General features: G+C 39.5%; 1 protein-coding gene across 9 annotated transcripts in view; it reads right to left on the bottom strand.

Moving 5' to 3' along the window:
* The window catches only part of DNAH10 (dynein axonemal heavy chain 10), a 54,830-nt gene extending 37,720 nt beyond the window's left edge, over positions 1-17,110 (bottom strand). For 5 of the 9 annotated variants that reach the window (XR_003993900.1, XR_003993901.1, XM_030502506.1 and 2 more), the window contains exons 1-22: positions 16,870-17,110; positions 14,864-14,985; positions 13,948-14,053; positions 13,447-13,562; positions 12,961-13,165; positions 12,093-12,253; positions 11,105-11,335; positions 10,271-10,461; positions 9,605-9,803; positions 8,856-9,050; positions 8,064-8,234; positions 7,168-7,344; positions 6,661-6,834; positions 5,837-6,003; positions 4,968-5,119; positions 4,423-4,587; positions 3,523-3,730; positions 2,794-2,950; positions 1,151-1,627; positions 844-1,002; positions 411-527; positions 236-338 (exon numbers count right to left, since the gene is read on the bottom strand). Coding sequence is in view for 7 of the 9 variants with exons in the window: in XM_030502506.1 (XP_030358366.1) it covers positions 236-338; positions 411-527; positions 844-1,002; positions 1,151-1,627; positions 2,794-2,950; positions 3,523-3,730; positions 4,423-4,587; positions 4,968-5,119; positions 5,837-6,003; positions 6,661-6,834; positions 7,168-7,344; positions 8,064-8,234; positions 8,856-9,050; positions 9,605-9,803; positions 10,271-10,461; positions 11,105-11,335; positions 12,093-12,253; positions 12,961-13,165; positions 13,447-13,562; positions 13,948-14,053; positions 14,864-14,985; positions 16,870-17,110 (3,994 nt within the window). In the remaining 2 variants the exon portion in view is untranslated. The remainder of the gene's footprint in view (positions 1-235; positions 339-410; positions 528-843; positions 1,003-1,150; positions 1,628-2,793; positions 2,951-3,522; positions 3,731-4,422; positions 4,588-4,967; positions 5,120-5,836; positions 6,004-6,660; positions 6,835-7,167; positions 7,345-8,063; positions 8,235-8,855; positions 9,051-9,604; positions 9,804-10,270; positions 10,462-11,104; positions 11,336-12,092; positions 12,254-12,960; positions 13,166-13,446; positions 13,563-13,947; positions 14,054-14,863; positions 14,986-16,869) is intronic. The other 4 variants (XM_030502507.1, XM_030502510.1, XM_030502508.1 and 1 more) reach the window with 3 other exon arrangements.
* Positions 17,111-18,295: the final 1,185 nt, after the last annotated feature.

Genomic DNA, 18,295 nt, shown 5'->3' with positions numbered 1-18,295 from the left:
GGAAAGGAGAAGAATTTTTCTAGATAAACAATCCCAGGGAGCACGAGGAATAAGTAAGACAGGATTTGCACATAGTCTGTACAAGTTATAGCACTAAAAATTTCACATTCCTGGTTGATCAGTTTGTATGTTAATCAGGAAAGTCCAATTTCCTTGTTTTATATAACATTTGAGGAATTGTCTGAAGACTAGTACTATCTTTAAGACATCACTTTTCACACATTAATCGATTTACCTTTATCAAGATCTTCCCCAACAGAACCAGGCCCCGCGGACACGAATTTATGGAAGAAATCTTCTATCTCTTTGCTGAAGTCCTCAACTTGTTGCTGTGTAATCTGAAGAGAAAGGTGTTTAAATGGTTTTCCTTTCCATTTCTAAATCTCCTCAGCATTAATTACAAAAGTTACCTTTGTGAATGTTTTTTTTACGCCTCCAAGGTTGTGATCAACTACTAATGCTTCATAGAAGAGCGTCTCCCACTTTTCCTTAATCTCGTTGGCCATCTCTTCCTCTTCTTTAGCTACCTAAAACAAAGCAAGTCACGTGTCTCACAAGAAATAATTTGCCACCAAAAAGAGAGGAACAGGTGCTCACATTATAAATGTGCAAAACATAAAATCAGCATTGAAGTGATCTGAATCCGATTTAAACACATGCAATGTGTCCATTTTAAAGTGGAGATGCTGTTTTGAGGAGCAGACATTCTCCAGGCATCCCTTCTAACCTCAACAATACTGTGATTCTGTGAAATGTCGTAAGAGGAAAACAATTATCCATTCACATGAGAGGCATTTGTGCCCCTAGCTCAAATTTGAAATGTTTTATGAGACATGCACTTACTGGAATATTGTACATTGCAAGAGTTCGGTATCTCTCCCAGATATCCAAATATTTCACTTCCACTTTGAAGGACACGCTTTTGATCTGGGCAATTGCACCGAGGACAATTTTGAGATCTTCCAGGGAATCAGGAGGTCTCTTAAGATTCTCTGTTAATCCCTGTAAAAAGTAAAAATAATTTCCAGAAGCAACACTGACAAAGCAATTAGGCAGAATTCTAATGATGAGTCAAGCACAAGTAAGTATCTTGCAGATTCATTTTCAGTCCATGTGATAAAGATAATAAAACCAAGCTGAAAACACCTACCTGAATCTCCTCCTCAAGACTGAAGAGTTCCTGTCTTGCAGACTCATTAAGCAACTTTCCAAGCGACATCGCCCAGCCTCTAGCATTCTCCTCCACTGTGCAGGCCAAAGGAGCCAGCTGAAGCCTGATGCATTGTTCATCTTTCATCATGGGCTGTTGAGTCACTTCTTGAGCTATCTTCAAATAGTACTGAAACTGTTCATCAAAGGTGACACAAGCAGGCTTTTCTGCAGCTAACTTCTCCATGGCTACGTCTTTGTCCAATTTCCACAGCAGGTGGTACCTCTTCCATTGGTTTAAATACTTGCTGAGAGAAGACAGGAGTTTGCGGACATTCTGAGCGATGAGAACAGCCTGTTCGATTATCAGAGGGTTCTGGGAGACATCGGTGTAAAAGCTGAAAGTGATAACTTCATCTTCCTCAATGTGCTGAGGAGGGCATTCAATACATGTACCATGCATCCATCGTACAAAGCGCTGGAGTTTTCAGACAGGGTTGAAAAAGTTACTTTGTAGAGAGTAATTTTAGTCAATCATTCATAGATTCTTAGAATCATTTAGGCTGGAAAAGACCTTTAAGATCATCGAATCCAATAGTAAGCCTAACACTGCCAAGTCCACCATTATATCATGTCCCTACATGCCACATCTACTCAACCACTTCCCTGGGCAGCCTGTCCCAATGCTTGACAACCCTTTCAGTGAAGACATTCACCATTATTTAGGAGACTATGTAGCAAGTGGTGTAAATTGATTTCTCAAATCAATTGTTTTTCTGGCAGCAAGAAAAGAGATTACATTTCCCATAAGCTCAAGAGTTAATTTAATCCTAACAAAACCTTTCCATGCATTACTCAGTCTGCTTTTAAAATCTCTGCTGAGCAACAGTATAGCATGACAGAGAGAAATAGGTATTAGATAAAACAGGCTGGATGCAGCAGTGGAGCAGGACAGCAAATCTGAGCATGGAAGGGACACTTAATCTAAATTTATTCCTTTCAGGTGACATGTGGAATCATTTTTCCATCAGCACAAAGCAGGAACATTGCCACAATATTTGGCATCTTTTCTGGAAAGCAGTTCAATGTGAACATACTTATGCAGGGAAATACTGCTACATCTTTGCCAGCAAGCCAGATATTTCATCTGCTGTAAACCTGCTGTCCCGAATGTGCCCTTGATGCCCTTCTCCCAGCATTTTCTGATCTGTTCTTCTGCTGCTTTTGAGGAGAGCTGTGATATAGTGAAGGGTACTTACATTCCTTATTCCACCAGCTTGTATGTACATCAGAAAGAAACATTAGATTCAGATTGTAGTGCAATCTGAGAAGTATTTCCTTCTGATGTATGCTGATTTATAGAACCAAGTCATGTCCTTACAGTGGCAAAACTGCTGAAAAGTAACAAATAATCTTGCCTGAGTAAAAATTGCACTTCTGGCAATTTTTTTTCCTTTGTCATCAGTTTGTAAAATTAGGACAGTCTGTAAATTAGAACAATGTACAGGATGTTTTGATCTCTAGATAAAGCAATATGAATCTTCCCTTTGACATTTATGCTTGCCCAAACATAAAGCAAGATTAATTCATTTGTTATAATCACAAGCAAACTCTGGCAACAAGTAAATCTTTATCAAAAATCACCTTAGTGACCTCAACACAGTCTCGGATACACTGTATGGTCATTTTGTCAATCTCATTGGCATTAGGTTGCAAGCTTATCTCAGGAACAGATAAAATAGCTTCTGTTTGGAACAGTGGCACATTTGCAAGAACTGCTGCATTAAAAGCCTGCAAATTCCTGGGAAAGGAAAAAAAATCATGTCAAAGACAGTAATAACCAGGTGCTGCTCCCAGAGGAAATTCCCAACAAAGACTGCAGTTATCAGGTATGTGCTTAGGTATGTAAGCAGAACTGCTTGAAGTCAATTATCACTGATTTCAGCTGGAAACACTGATGTGTATTGGAGAAAAATTGTCCCACTAATGATTTAATGCAAAAGCTTGACAAGCTAAAAGAAGCTATTGGAAGGAATGAATGAGGATACCTTGGTGCAAAAGGACCCTGAGACTATGGTCAACTCTATTGCAAGAGCCCAGCTAACAAAGCGCAGTGAAGACAGCTGAGCATGGGCCAGCTGATAAAGACATGGATCATAAGAAGAAGAAATGGCTGCAAGCTTTGGGTTTCTCCTGTAGCTTGTTATCAGTTCTACATTCTTCACAGGGGAAAACAGTACAAATACAAATCTATCTCCAACTGCAAACCACGGAGGTGTTCAAACGGAGTATCAGTATACATACTGATCAACACAGGCAGAAAAACCTGAACATGAAAGACTGAAAATCCATTAAAGCAAACAACTGACTTACTTCACAATTAACTGTGTCAACACCTGATAAATTCTGTTTTCCCAGTACGCATAATAGGAAGTTAATTTTGGAGATTTGCCACTGCTCGTGTTGGTGACTCGTCCTTCCACTTTTATTAGCAATTGTGATATTGTAGAATATTTTCTAACCATATGTGCCACATCTTTTGCTCTTTCACATGTAACATACTCAAAAAATTCCCTTGCTTCTGCAAAAGATACAAAAAATAGTATTTTTAACTGCAAAAGACCTAATAGACTTGCATGCTGGAATAATGAGCTGGGCTTGATTTGTGAACAGGAAATTGATCTTGTATCCTGATAAAAAATATCTTCACTTATTAATGCTTCATTTATTAATATTTCAGCCCTCTGATTTAAAATGGATTCAATTATTTAATAACAACCATTAGATGTGAAAGTAACCTTTGTAAGATTTACAAAGCATTGCAAGAAATTTGAACCATCACCCGTTCACTCAAGTGACAGGAAGACCTGCGGGACAATCACCTCACTGCAATTTCCATTTGAGGAAACAAGTTTGGTTCAGACAGCCCAGAGGGAGCTGACATTCCATGCAGATTGTAGCTCTAAGACTACACTACTGTGTGCAAGAAGGAAAATGAAATCAAAGGAAAACTAGGGGGGAAGTGACCAAAAGCAAGGTAGACATAAGCCAAATTATCTTATTGTATGCTCATCTCTACGTTTCTCTCATTGACACCATCAGCTTTAGGGTACTGAGGCTCTGCTTGTGCTTCCCCTGGTACACTATGAAATGCTACTGTAACTACTTTTGATAACACTTAAAAGGGTTCCTCATAGCAACTAAAAACACAAATTAGCAGACAGAGCGAGATAAAACATCACAGAGCTTGGAAATGAAAATAGAAAGACTTACCAGGAAGTTTACCACCATTTTTTGAAAGTGGAAACTTAAATAGATTGCTTGATTCTATGAAGTGAAGTCTGTTGCTTATGTCTTCAGAAATATTATGAATCTGATGGACAAGCGTTTCAAACATCCTGACGGCTTGTGTGCATCGGAAAATAAAGTCACCAATTCCTTGAAATAAATCACAACCTTTCTTTTAACAAATAATTCACCACAACCTGATGCGTTTTTTTCTCTAAGAATGAACTGATGCTCTGCAGAAAGATAGATTACATGATCTCTCATCTAATCCTTCATCTACCTCCCTTATAGCTATTACCTAAGGGTCTCGGTCCATTTCCACTCAGTGTTTTAAATATAATAAAAACATAGAAATACCCTCCTGGATCAGAGTTTGTCTAACCTACTATTCTGACTCTGACCATGGCAATAGGATGTACCATTCAGGGATACATTGCTGTCACACAGTATAAAAAATAGACTGCAGAATTGAAGAGATTTTTAAACTGAAAATCAGTATCTACAGCCTTTAAAAATAGTATCTCCGTTACCTAAGGAGTTCCAATTGAGTCTACTGTGCCCTGATTTGAATACTTCCCAGAGTTTTTTAATATGGTCATCAAGAAGTTTGGTTTCTGCTTCATTCAGTGTTTCCATTAATCTGCGATACTGATCCAGCATGTTTTGCAATCTGTCTGTATACCTAAGGAGTGTAGCAACAACAAAACAAAACTCATGATTTTCTGGAAATACAGCTCGGAATTCAGATCAAAGAGCAGATGACTTCCATCATTCCCTCCAGACTTCCACATAAAGCAAAACCTGCAGAAATAACCACTAGAATATATATTGATTATAAATGTAATTAATTTTCTGTTGAAAACAAAAGGGAAAATTTCATATGGCTCCTACAGCAGCCAGACAAACCTCTCCTGCCCCAACTCAGAAAAAGCTTTTGAGACAGCTTCACTTTGAAGCACAGAAGTGAACTCAACAGGTGAACTTTAAAATCCAGTTAGGGCTCTTATCAGCACACTTGTGTGCCAACTGCCTGTGAGAATGTGGACAAAAGTGACTTATCTGAGGCTGTACAAGAAACCAGCAGTGAATTTAAGTGTAAGCTGAAATTGAAATGACACTAACAATCATTGCAAAACAAATTACTTTTCTTGATTTTCCTCCAATTTTAATAAGAGGGTAATTTGTGTAACATAGTCCTACAGGGTAAAGGATGCAGGCAGTGCCAGAGAAAAGCTGATAAGTGCAACATGGTCATTAGAAATTTTAGCCTTTAAAAAAGTCACTAAGAGCTCTCATACTTCCAAATTTGATGACTCAGGGCCCATTCTGATTTGGAGTAAAATCACTTGAAACACTGCCATAAGCCTGTATGCGAGCAGATACTCTGTTACAGCCTTACCTAAGATACTTGTCTTCCTGTAATGCCACGTATCTTGCTATTTCTGGGACTGGAAGCCCAAGTTGTTCCATGTACTTTGTTTCAACGATAATCTCTTGGATTAAGGGAGAAAAATTCACTATGAAGTGGACACTTTTCTTTGTGACAGGCTCCTCTTTTACAGAGCTCTACAACACAAGAAAAAGCAGCAGAAAGGAGAGGAACACCAAACTGTTAGAATGCAAGGAGAAGATTAGCTCTCGGAGACACCTGATAAGGTGGTATGTAAAATTCAGCATGGCTGACACTCAGAGCTTGTGGAAATGCCTTTACATTTCAATAGCAGCCTCAGCATTCTAGTTCCAGAAATAATACACAACTACCTCTTCAGTGAAAGCTCATTTCAAGAAACAAACCAAATCACCCGTTTACATACTGCTGCAACCAGCTACAACAGAAATCCCAGTGGAAGTTCACAGTCAGACAAAAGTTTAGTTAGAACAGGACTCTGCATGATCTCTGCTGGGAAACTACCACTACCTACCTACCTCCCTCCCTCTAACTAACTTCAGTCCCAAGTTTTGTTGTAATGTCCCAAAGATGTTGCACCAAAACCCCAAAATTAACAGAAGAGCACAGAGAGAAACAACATCATCCATTTGCCAGGTCATTCAGCCACTATGTCTTATAAAGGACCACAAACAATTCTGAGCTCAGAACTTTTGAAGTTTTCCTTTCAAAAACTGTATTTAAAATATTATTCCTAGAAAAATCTCACTGACCATCAGACAGGTTTCAGTTCTCCCCTGCAGAGAAGTCTGGTTCGCTATCTTCTTATATCTCACCTGCTCAAAAGTCTCTGGATTAACATTGGTTGCAGCCCCATCAATGCTGACAGTCAGCAGAGAATTTTTCAGTAAGGGTGGGAGTACATGTTCTGTCCCATCTCTCCACTGACTATATTTTTGATCTTCATACTCTTTCATCTTCTTGGCCACTTGAAGATATATTTGTTTTACCTAGAAAGGAAAAACTCATTTTAAAGACCACAACAAATGTTCAAGTAACCTGTCTTAATATGGTGTCTCAGTATGGTTTCTCTTTTTTATCAAAGAAGAGGGCACGTAATGCTTGTAATTAATGCTCGTGATGGAGAATTCTGTCATTGATTCTGTCACTGTCTCTCTGGGAAACAGTGGGAAGGTCCCAATCAGCTTTAATGTCTAACATGTCTTGCTGTGTGCAAAGACATTCTTGAAACTCCACCTCGCTAAGAGCAATTTCATATCTTGAGAAGAAGGGTATGAAGAAAGGATTTCTTCCTTCATTAAATCTCAAAAGAACCAACATACCTCCTTCCCACGTTCACTAGCAAGCAACTCCTCAACTTCCTGAAATCGAATAATAGTGTGTTTGATCCGATAGAAAAGGGATCGGGACCAGTATATTGCTCCAGCCACTGGAGGATGATTCTTGTACAAAGGTGGGTCCTTGAGGTTCTCAACAAAGATTTGGTTAATGCTTTCAACCTAGAAGAGAATAAAATATTGCAAAGAACCATTTCTCCACTTGCTTGTCCATGGTCAGTATATAACCTGCACAAACTCTGAAGCTAATTCCAGCAGCACGATAAAAACAATTCCTTTTTATTTCTTTTCATGCATCTCTTGTTTGTATTAATTGTATTAGAGAGAATGTCTTCCTTTCTGCATCTTATGGAACTGCTATTGTGGCAGTGTTTTCTCTAAGATTATATTTTATTAACTCTAGGTTCTTTGAAATATCAAGAAAAATGGTATGATGTGAAAAGCTTTCCAACAAACAGGCTTCAACATGACAGAAATTATTTCTGCCTTCATGGTTATCTCTGACACCTTTTGGTCACACTATGAACTTGTCCATCACAAGAAAGCTGCAGGGTATGAAAGATGTGTTTCCTCAGGAAGGACCGCTGTGGAACTGCTGTGCACAAGGTAAGAGAATAGCCCCAAGCCTTGCTGCATTCACAGTACATGTAAATACCTTTTGGTTCCCATACACAGATATGCACATCCATTTCAGCAACTTAACCACACTGATTCGCCAATAGGCTCCCAAAAGTGAAAGCAATTCTGTTTATTTTGTAAAACTTCTCAGTCTTTCTGATAGTAAATGACATTATACAGGTATTTAGACATATACACAGATTTCTTATTTAGACTAGGTAAAGGGTTTCATGTACTATATAAGAAATCTTCAAATTAAATACCTCTTTACAGTATTGGTCCAAAATATCATTGAACTTCATCATCATCTGCTTACTGATGGCTTCACGAGAGCGGATGTGTTTCAAGTTTAACAGGATGTCAAATGCAGCTTCTGCTGATCGAAGGGTCTTAAAAGATTCGTCAATAAAGTATTTGGTCTCTTCTTCAATAACCTAAACAAGGCGGCCAAGAAATCCTATTATGTAGAGGTTCTTATTGCAAAACCAAGGAAGGAAGGCAAAATGAAAATACTTGTCTATAACAGTGGTCAAGCATATCATTACTATGTTTTGTCTTATAAATTACTAATAAACTGATGGCTTTCCAGTAAGCTGCAGGAAATGAATGTCTATCAGTGTGTCTGATAACAGGTATATAAATCACAAAAACCACTGCAATACTTTATACACTGTGGGTATTCTTAGCTGAGGGGTGAAGGACTGAATGAATCCAGAAAAGAAAGTTTTATTTCTTGGTAGGACTTGACTGAGACATGTCAGCACATGAGCACAGGGAGGTCATGGGGATCCTCTGTTCATGCTGCAGCCATTCTGCCAATGAACAGAAATGTGCTTCACCATTTTCAAGATAAAGTGAAATTATAAACAAAACCAGTTTGGAAACAGGACACTGACTTAAAAAACTGGTCAAATTCCTCGAATTTTCATTTATGTATTTATTCATAGATTCTTTTCTTTTGCAAACTTACATTGTCTTTAAGTGAAAATGTTGCTATTCTAGAAGGACTGTGTAGATAGGAAGTAACAGGGGGAATCACAGTATATAGTACTTACTAGAACTTCTTCTCTAAAATCTTCCATTACTGATTTCCAGCCACGTGCACTTTTGATGCTAAAAGGGTCAAAAGACAGTTCTTCAATAGGCCTAGTTAGTTCATTTACTCTTGTCAGCAGATCATCAACATGGTTTGGATTCCCTGTGACAGCTTTCAGTTCAGGACCAAATATATTGTAAAACTCTTCAGTGACCTGTTAATTCACAAGAGCAAACCAGAAAGCTTTACTTTAATGGTGGGGGGGGTTCTGCCATTTAACACATCTTTCTGATGTTATTTCCTTAAAATAAACCAAACCAGCTCAGAGAATGATCAATTCCTGCTGTGATTTACATTTCATAAAGACTTAAATTATCCTAAACACGGCAGCTCTCCATTCATATGTTCTCCTGCAATTGATGTACTGATTCATATAGGTCAAATTTTGTATTATAGTATATTTGAATGATTATTTTACACCATTAAGCTAGCAACCCATCAAAACTGCAAATCTGTGAAACACTTGTTACAGGTCTGTATGTTCATAACAGCAACGTACACAGTAGTATCCTTCCTCGACAGTAGATTGAGAAGAGTTATTTTGTCTCAAGCATTAAGTGCAGCTTTGCTGGAATCAAAGGCACTGCTCAGGTCTCAAACACAAAACTAAAGGCTGTTAACAATTCAACAACTACACTACAAAAGAATCTGCTCTACAGAGTAAGACGTTGCTCACACAATCCCTTTATTTATTGTCTATATTACTACCTGCAAAACCTCAATCAGATCTTGACAGACTGAAGCCATATAATCTGTTTTTCCAAATAAACGTTTTTGGTCAAATTCCCAGCGTGGTTCTCTTCCTGATGCTTCAATTTGGGCACGAACAGCAAAATAACATTCCCTCCACCGCTGAAGAGTGCTTTTGGCGTCTGCTATTTTCTTTTTTGCAGCAGCTATATCTTCTCTATTAATCAAATCAGAACAGTTACGATACTATAGATAGAAAGACTATAGATAGAAAATTAGATCTCAACTAGATGAATAAACCCTGGTTTTGCAGCTTCTAATTATACAAGATCCAGGCAAAACTTGTAACTGTGAGGTCTTAATTTTCAATGTGACTGATTCTGAAAGGAGATATTATTGCAGGACTGATTTTGATGAAATTTATGCCACTTTTTTACCACTATAATTCTATTGGGTTTACTGACTTATCTCCTTTCGAAACAAAGGAGGACAAGCACCCATTTCTTCAGGGCTCATTCAGTAATTTATGAAAATTACAAAATAAATCGACTTTTGACCTTCTAATACAACTTCAGATAGATAGTGAAAAACACTGAGACCTATTTGATGACCTACTGCACTTCATGTAAAACAAGCAAAGCTTTTAATAAATACCTCCTAGTTAAACAGAAATCCAGTACTTACTTAAACAGCGTGTGTAAATCCACAGCTTTATACACTCTTTCTGCAATTTCCCATGCAATCCGTTCCATGAGGGGAACCATCCGTTCATCCTTGTTGTAATGCCGTGAGATAATCCACACCGCTCTCAGGGCACTCATCAGGGAAGGAATTGTACCCACGACAACATTAAACCCAGCGCCATATGTTAAGTTCTGTTAAATGCATTATCAATATTGTGAATAAGATGTCACAGAAAATATACAAATCTATATTCAATAAACCAACATTTATTCTACAGATACCTGAAGTTAGGAAAGTCTGTGACATTATTAAATGAACAATCCAGTCAAGGGAACACCCAGGTGCCTAAGTAACACACAAGGTTAAGGATGTGCAAATCTCCATTTATTGCTTCAAATGCTTTGTAGATCCTGTCTCATTAATACTCTGTAAAAGATGTCCCAGAACTAGTTTTGGCTCAACTCTTCATTTAGATGTTTGGATGATCTTCAATAAAACTTCAAAATTGAGACATCAGCTGTAATCCATGATAGAAGTTCCACTCCAAAAATGGAGCAGAGACATCTTTGTTCTACCCAGTTCAGCTATGCTATCAAACTCTCCCAAGGCTGTGATTTACAAACCAAGCTGCTTACAGCTCTGGGCTTCAAATATTAGATCAACTATAACTCAAACACAATAAGCAAGCCTTTTTTTTATGAAATATAAAAAGCTAGAGTGTATCTTTATTGCTGATACACAATAAAAAATAAACAAGAGGTGATTATATCAACGGAGAAACCAAACTCAGGTAACTACAGTTAAATTCCACAATGTTTTCTTCAGGCTGCATACCTTCAAATGGCGTTCAAGAGTTCCCAGAAACTTAACATTATCTAGAGCTTCTGCATGGTATTTTCTAAGGTCACTTAAGACTATCTGTAAATCTCCAATATGCTCAGATTCAGCTTCCTCTAATACTTGCAAGGCTTTTTGCACTTCTGGAAGCTTTGTCTGTTCAGTAAGAGCTCTTAGAGTATCATTTCTTTCTCGCCAGAAGTCAACTTCTGCAAGTGGACCATTGCCCTAGAAGTAATGTGAAATGAAATACAAATTCTAAATTACCATTATGTAAGAGTGAAAACCTCTAACCAGGACTTTTGTTCCTTCTTTTCAATATGCTGTATGATGAGTAAAACATGATATGATTCAACCATGCAAAAACCACACATTGAAGATCCTTGAAATCAAAAGTTTTACACATACAGAAGGGAAGTGCTCATGGGGGGTGCATCCATGAGTTGGAGCTGGAGAGTCCACGTTTGCAAGAAGCTTATGCACAAGTAACTTTGTAGACATAAAATCCCTCAGTATTTGTAATGGCATTAGTCATAAGTGTTTGCAGAATCAGAACCTTACAACTGGAATTTTTTTTGAGGGATATGACTTTTTTCCAAGCAAAAATATAGTTGTCTATTTAAAACAAAAATAATAATCACTGCAGCTTTTAATATTTCATGGTTCTTTAGAAGAGTGCCGATAAAAGTGCTTTTTACCCACAGTTATCCTGTATGGGTAGGATCTGCACTGAGTTACTTCATATTCTATTTATATTCTATTTCCCAGAGTCACACAGTTCCTCACTACTTTTGTTCCACTTTACATCAATTAGTAAATGGCTTCCCAACAATCAAACATGAAGATGGATTAGAAATGAGCACCAACCATTCAAAGAGATTATGGCGGGGAAATGAAGTAATGTCTCTGGGAGTAAAGCAAGCCTGGTGTTATAGGCAACATTACAGTGTTACAAGCAACATTACACTGTTATAGGCAACATTACCTGTGGAACCTTTTCCAGTTGTTCCTCCAGAGCTGCAGATATTAATTTCTGCCAGGTCATTGCACAACTTCCCAGAGATCTAACCACTTCTGGAACTGCAGCAAGGACAGTCACTTCTCTACTTAGATTTACAGTTGGCATCTCCAGTTTAATAGCTCCTACTGGAAGAAAAGGCACATAGAATTAACTGTCTCATTCCGTCAGCATTGGTAAAGTAACAGCACTGAAATGGTCTATTTCTTCCATTTATGTTGGCTTCTTGAGGATAGGTAACACACCACCTGCTCTGCCTATTTGAGAATATAGCAAAATACATCCAGTTGCTTGACAGTTAACACAGTGCAAACAAAAATATATTCCTAGAAATAAATGAAAAGCTCTCAGCTTTCAAGCCTTAACCCATTTTCTAACTCTTAAGAACTAGGATTAGGGTTTTGCTGAAGAAGATTATCAATCTGCCTATTGTTGGCCACTACACACTCCTTAATGGCATGACAGTAGGCCCTGTCAGTGAGGGGATGCTAAACAACATGTGAAAGTCTCATTCAGTCTCCAACTTTTTATACCCTACTATGGCTTGAGTCCCTGGAACACTGGTAAGCAATGAGGCATATTTACCCTCTCTCCTATTCTACTCCAGACTGTTTGGAAAACTATCACTGATTTCATCCATTTCTCCACACTGCCTGCTATTCTTGAGGGCAGTAAAAATACTGCTGTTATCAGCAAAAAGAAACTTTAATCAGGTCTGGAGCTTCCCCAGAAACTGTAGGTATTTGTTATTCCCTGTAAAGCCATTCCTAGGTGAACCTCTTTCTATTGCCTTGTACTCTAAAGACCAAAGTGCTGGCACAGGCAGAAGACTCACCTGCAATGTGTTGTGTAGTCTGCTGCTCATCCATTTGAATCTTGTTCCTCATCTGAGTTTTATAGTATTCCATAGCCTGCTCTTTCTTTTCTGCAAACTCGGTCTCACGTAAATTCCTTTTTCCAGGATCTGTGTTTTCACTATCTGGATGAAAGGACGTTTCCCCAGTCTGATTCTGACCAGAGGAGAGAGCTGGTGAGAACATCTATAATTCAAACAGATACCACAGATTAGATGATTCATACTAAAAAAACACTCTTAAATGTTTCTCATATAGGCCAGGCAATGAAATAATGCCTGTCTCCACATCTTTACAAAAATTTGGGAACAAAATATCAAATAAGCATTAACAAAAACTCTATTTGGCATACGAGAGTCACTCATTAAATATTAGTATTTCTTATGCATAGTTCATGTGGTCTGCAGCATACTAAACAGGCAAATGACTCAGACACACTCCATATATAAAAGCTGTAACACATTTACCTGTGGGATGACATTCTTTAGCATCAAAAGAGCATCATCAGTCAGTACACCAAACTGTATCACTTCAGGAAGAACTTTATTAGCTTCAGCCAGGTCATTAGGTTCAGGAACACTTTCTAAACAGTATTCAAACAATTAGCATAAATCTAATTATTTGGTACAGAAAGCATAAAGCATAAAGTCCTTTCCATAGGCTCAAACCACCCATACTGCTGCTTGGTGAGCCCCCTTAAATGTTTATGCTGGGACCAGTCTCTGGCACTGCACTGAAGTAACATAGTGTTGAGAGTTCCTGGAGATAGGTGTGGAAATGCCTGTTCACTTTAGTGCAGAAGCTGTTTCCTGTGGGGCTGGAGCTAGATACTGAGGTCTGACTGAGACCAGAACCAGGGCTGCTCCAGATGCTGGAAAAACTATTGTCATTGAGTTTATGATGAAAGTAAGAACTGCCAGAATAGAACACAGTGCTGTTGTGTATCAGAATTTGAGCCAGGCACATACCATTTGTGTCCCTCAGAAAATATACAGTAGAATCTGACACAAACTCTTCAGGAATTTCATCAAGAGCCACACAGAAACTCACTTTGCCACCCTTCTGTTTTTGTAGCTGAAACAGAAAATAAAAAGGAATTATGCCTATTCCTATTTGCTGCCACATTTCTTAACAGCAAGAAATTCTTTTTCTGCTGTAAGCAACAGGACAGAATCACTAGTTTAACTCCCTTATCTTCACATTGCTGTCAAAGAAAACTACTAACATAAATGAAATTTTAAAAAATTCACTCTGCTAACAGTAGAAATCATCAGCTTTGGAAACAATGTTGACTTCCGGATCACGACAACTAGAAGCATTAGTGCTTGAAACATAGGAAACCAGAAAGCACTTAAACGCCTGCCCCCCCATATCTTTCTGAGAATGTGCAAGTACCTACTCCCCTTCCACCTGCATCTCAGTCATAAACCAAACCTAGTTACAAACCCCAGACTCCATCCTGGCCAGGCAGTTATGTAAAAGACTTGAGGTATAAAAGCCTTTGTTCACCGTTCCTTACATGCTCCTCCCACGGTGTCTTTATCTAGCAATTATTTTAACTGGAACTTTTCTTTTATAAGCAGCTCTGGGAATAGCAAATGTGACACTGAGTAACTCACTACTGCATTTTCTCACCAAAAGTCTGAGCTTTGCCAAGGAAATTACCTTTGCAATGTCTTATCAGCCAGTGTCAGAGGTTACAGTACAGACCACAGGCTATTGGGTTTGAATGAAAATTTCTGCTCTTGTAAAATGTTCTGTTCTGCTCTTGAGTTGCTCTGCACTGTACCTCCTCAATGTGCCTACCAGTTTCACTGAAACATTTGTGTCAGAAAGCCAGCATCTTCATACCCACAAAGGAACAGAGTGAAATGCAACACTTACTTGAGGTGTGTGCTCCATATTGTCAATTGTAGATCTTGCCTCCAGTTCAGACCCACTAGAGACAGCTGATACACTTTCTTTGTCTGCAGACTGCAGAGATGCCTTGCCTTTCCGAGTCATCTCTAACAAAGAATAGCATGAGAGAATTGTTAAAGAACAGATATTCCACGCATATAAGATGGATCCTTCCAATTTTCTTCTCAAACTAAACAAATGAGCATTTTCTTCCATCTTCGGCATCACCTTTCAACAACCAGCCATCCAAACTTGGTGTTAATTGTACATTTTACCATGGGACGGCACTGAAGAACTTGCTGAAGAACTGAATCCAAATAAGCAAGTGACTCTATTGCATTCCACAGGTAATTGGTCTTTATTTAGAATATCCCTACCAGCATTTTCCAACACAAATTTGATCTTTTATGACAAAACAAGTAAATTAACACATTTCAAAACCATTTTGTAAAAGGAAATGCAAATAATTACAGGTTTTGTCATGCCAGATCTATGATGTGGAAAATGTATATAGTTATGTCATGCCTAAGAAGTGATGGTGAAGACACTGTAACACAGGAACAATGGCATGAACTCCAGGGTTCAAGAATTTCTAACTTCATTTTATACTGTCTTTCAGAAGGTGCATCATGTCTTCTTCCCCTTCCAGCACAGGCTTCTGGACACTTAAGAGAAGTGGAAAAGGCATAACTGCATTCCTAACTGGATCCTTTGTGTGCTGATATCATTATCAAGCAACAAATAATTCTCCCTGTCTTACTGCTTTTGAGCGTTAACCTGCAGCACTGCAGCTGCCTCCATTCAAAGGTGCAGAGTGGGAAGCTGAATTGTATCATCCTTTTAGTCTATCATTCTCTTAGTCTACTTACACCCACACCAGGCTTCAGCACTTAATTTCTGTACTCCTATCCTTTTTGCACAGTATGAACAAAATGATTTTATGGCTGTAAAGTATCAGGCCATGACTCTTTGCTTCTGCGAGTAACAGTTTCAGAAGCTTGTGGGAGTTACACAGGTACAGCAGAAAATTGAATCTCTGAGCCACAGAGATATCTCCTGACTCCCTTTCTACCCCTTTTCCTTTATTCTTTTCCAGTTTTTTGTGAAAGACTTATCTGCAGTACTGTGGTTAAAGTACTGGACCAATCTTAACTCTTCACAGAATCACCACTTTCAACTACATCAGAGGAAAGAGAAGAGCTTGCAACTCAAGATAAGAGGAATTCGTTCATTCCTACTAGAGGGAACATATTCATTCTATTTAATAAAATTAATCTCTACAAATTTGAAATTCTAAAGACAGTAAAAGATGTCACAGACAAAGATGGAAGATCTGTTTGTGAGTTGACTTTGTTCTTCTTTCCATCTGTTTGGAAAGAGCCAAACTAGGATAGCTTTCTTTCAAAGGAGCATCCTGAGGCAGAAACTCTTAAGAAAACATTCATTAGCCACACTATCCAGGATGCTATCCACAAAATCAGATCTGCTGCCTAGAACAAGAAGCTGTTGATGTTACAGATACTGTTACAGACACAGATATCTTAAACAGGTACAGATCTGTCACATTCAGCCCCCGTGGCAGCATGGCCGCCAAAAACTACACTTTGGCCCCTCAAACCACCTATTTCCTTCCAACGCCACAGAGGACGCCATTTCAGTCAACTGCTCAGGAACGAGGTGACCTGAGCCTTCCTCCTGCAAACTCATCTGTGTCCCCTGTACCTGCATGCACACAAAATGGGAGGAAAGCACGATATAACCACCCTGCAGCGGGGATGGTGCAAATCCCACCAGGGCACAACCAGAAAGGTCTGAAAATGGGTGGAACAGAAGGGAACCAGGAGGACTGGACACAGCCCAAGGGATGGAGCGCAGGGAAAAGGGTGAGGACAGGGATAATGCCCTCACTGTGGGCTGGGACTCAGCACATGGGACAAATAGGGGCCCAAGGGGGGCACATGGAGCTGGGCAGGGAAGGACAGGCACCTCACCCGCTCCCTCCTCACCGTCCCCGCCGCGCCGCTCGGCCCGCAGCAGCAGCAGCACCGCGCCTGCCTCCCTCTCCTCATCCCTGCCCTCGGTGGTGCCGCGGTCGAAAAACCGCAGCACCGTCCGCGCCTCCTCGCCATGGCCGCGGCTCAGCAGCTCCTCGAATGGCGCCGGATGGGTCAGCCCCAAGGCGGCGAGCACTCGGTCCCGCACCCACCGCAGCCGCACATCGTCTGCGCTCATGGCGGCGACCCCTGAGGCCCGCCCGACGCCTCCCGGTGGCCACAGCAACAGGGCAGGGAGGAGCGATGGCAGCCGCCCGCCTCAGGAGGCCGCCCAACGCTCCCGCTGCCGCCGCCCCGCGCGGGCGGTCGTTTACCTCAGGCGTGGCGGGCTCCGTGCGCGCCCCCGGGACATGGGGGACACGTTTCCTCATGGAGGGGATTCCCTCGGAATCGTTTCCAGGCGTAGGGAAAAGGGCAACGTACAAACAAGCGCAAATGAGGTTTTATTCGGAAATTTGTGTGAAACAAGTGCAAAATGTAGCAGATGCTGTTCTTGTGGCACAGGTGTTAAAATGTGGTAATATCCCCATGTTCACACTGGTGAAAAAAATGACACAAAACGACCCCTTTTCCACCTATTCGCTATAAACTTTGGTTCAACAACATCAGGTAATGCTGTAAATACATTGTTATGGCCAAACATAAACATGGATGGAGGACCATTCTTTATTCCCTGTGCAAAAGTTATTCCAAGGAGTAGAAACGCTGCATGGGACCCACTGAAAATACAACCCAGGGTAAAAATTGCTAGTTGGCACTTGGATTCTTTTATTTGAGTCCTCACCCAGAGAGTGAAAAAACCTTTTTCCATGGCTTTTAACCACCAAGGTCACTGCAAGTGATGTGCTGCACACAACTGGCTTTGTGGAATAGCATGTAAGTTAGATGGAAGTAAGAGAGCTGAGGCTTCCAGCCCCCACTTCCAGTCCTGTCTTCTTGATAAAACATCACTATAATGTTACTAAAGTAATAACTGGGTAGAACTCAGAATAAAAGTTGTTTTCAGTGTAATTTTAAACATGTTTAGAGGGTACTGTGTGTATAAATTTACATCCCATAATCCTTTTGGAATAAATACTGAAAACATACACTGCTTTGACTGCATTGCTGCATTGTTCCCTAAGTGCATGAGATGGCATCTTGCTTAAGTAAGTGACTAGTAATGAATGTTTAATGTGATGAAGAGTATTTCACATAACTTAAAAGTAACCATTCAAGAAAATAAACAGCCTGAACAAAAAAAAGACACACCTACACTGGTTTTAGGACAAGCAGTAACAACTTTTTTTTTTTTAAGAATAAAATTAATTTACAACATTAGTTTATCAAGAAAAATGTACATTTTATATCTATATACTTTACA

Source organism: Strigops habroptila, chromosome 11, assembly GCF_004027225.2.
Source record: "Strigops habroptila isolate Jane chromosome 11, bStrHab1.2.pri, whole genome shotgun sequence".
In the NCBI taxonomy this organism is placed as follows: Eukaryota; Metazoa; Chordata; class Aves; order Psittaciformes; family Psittacidae; genus Strigops; species Strigops habroptila.
The sequence above is the reverse complement of the archived record's forward strand: the minus strand, read 5'-3'. Positions and strand labels throughout refer to the sequence as shown.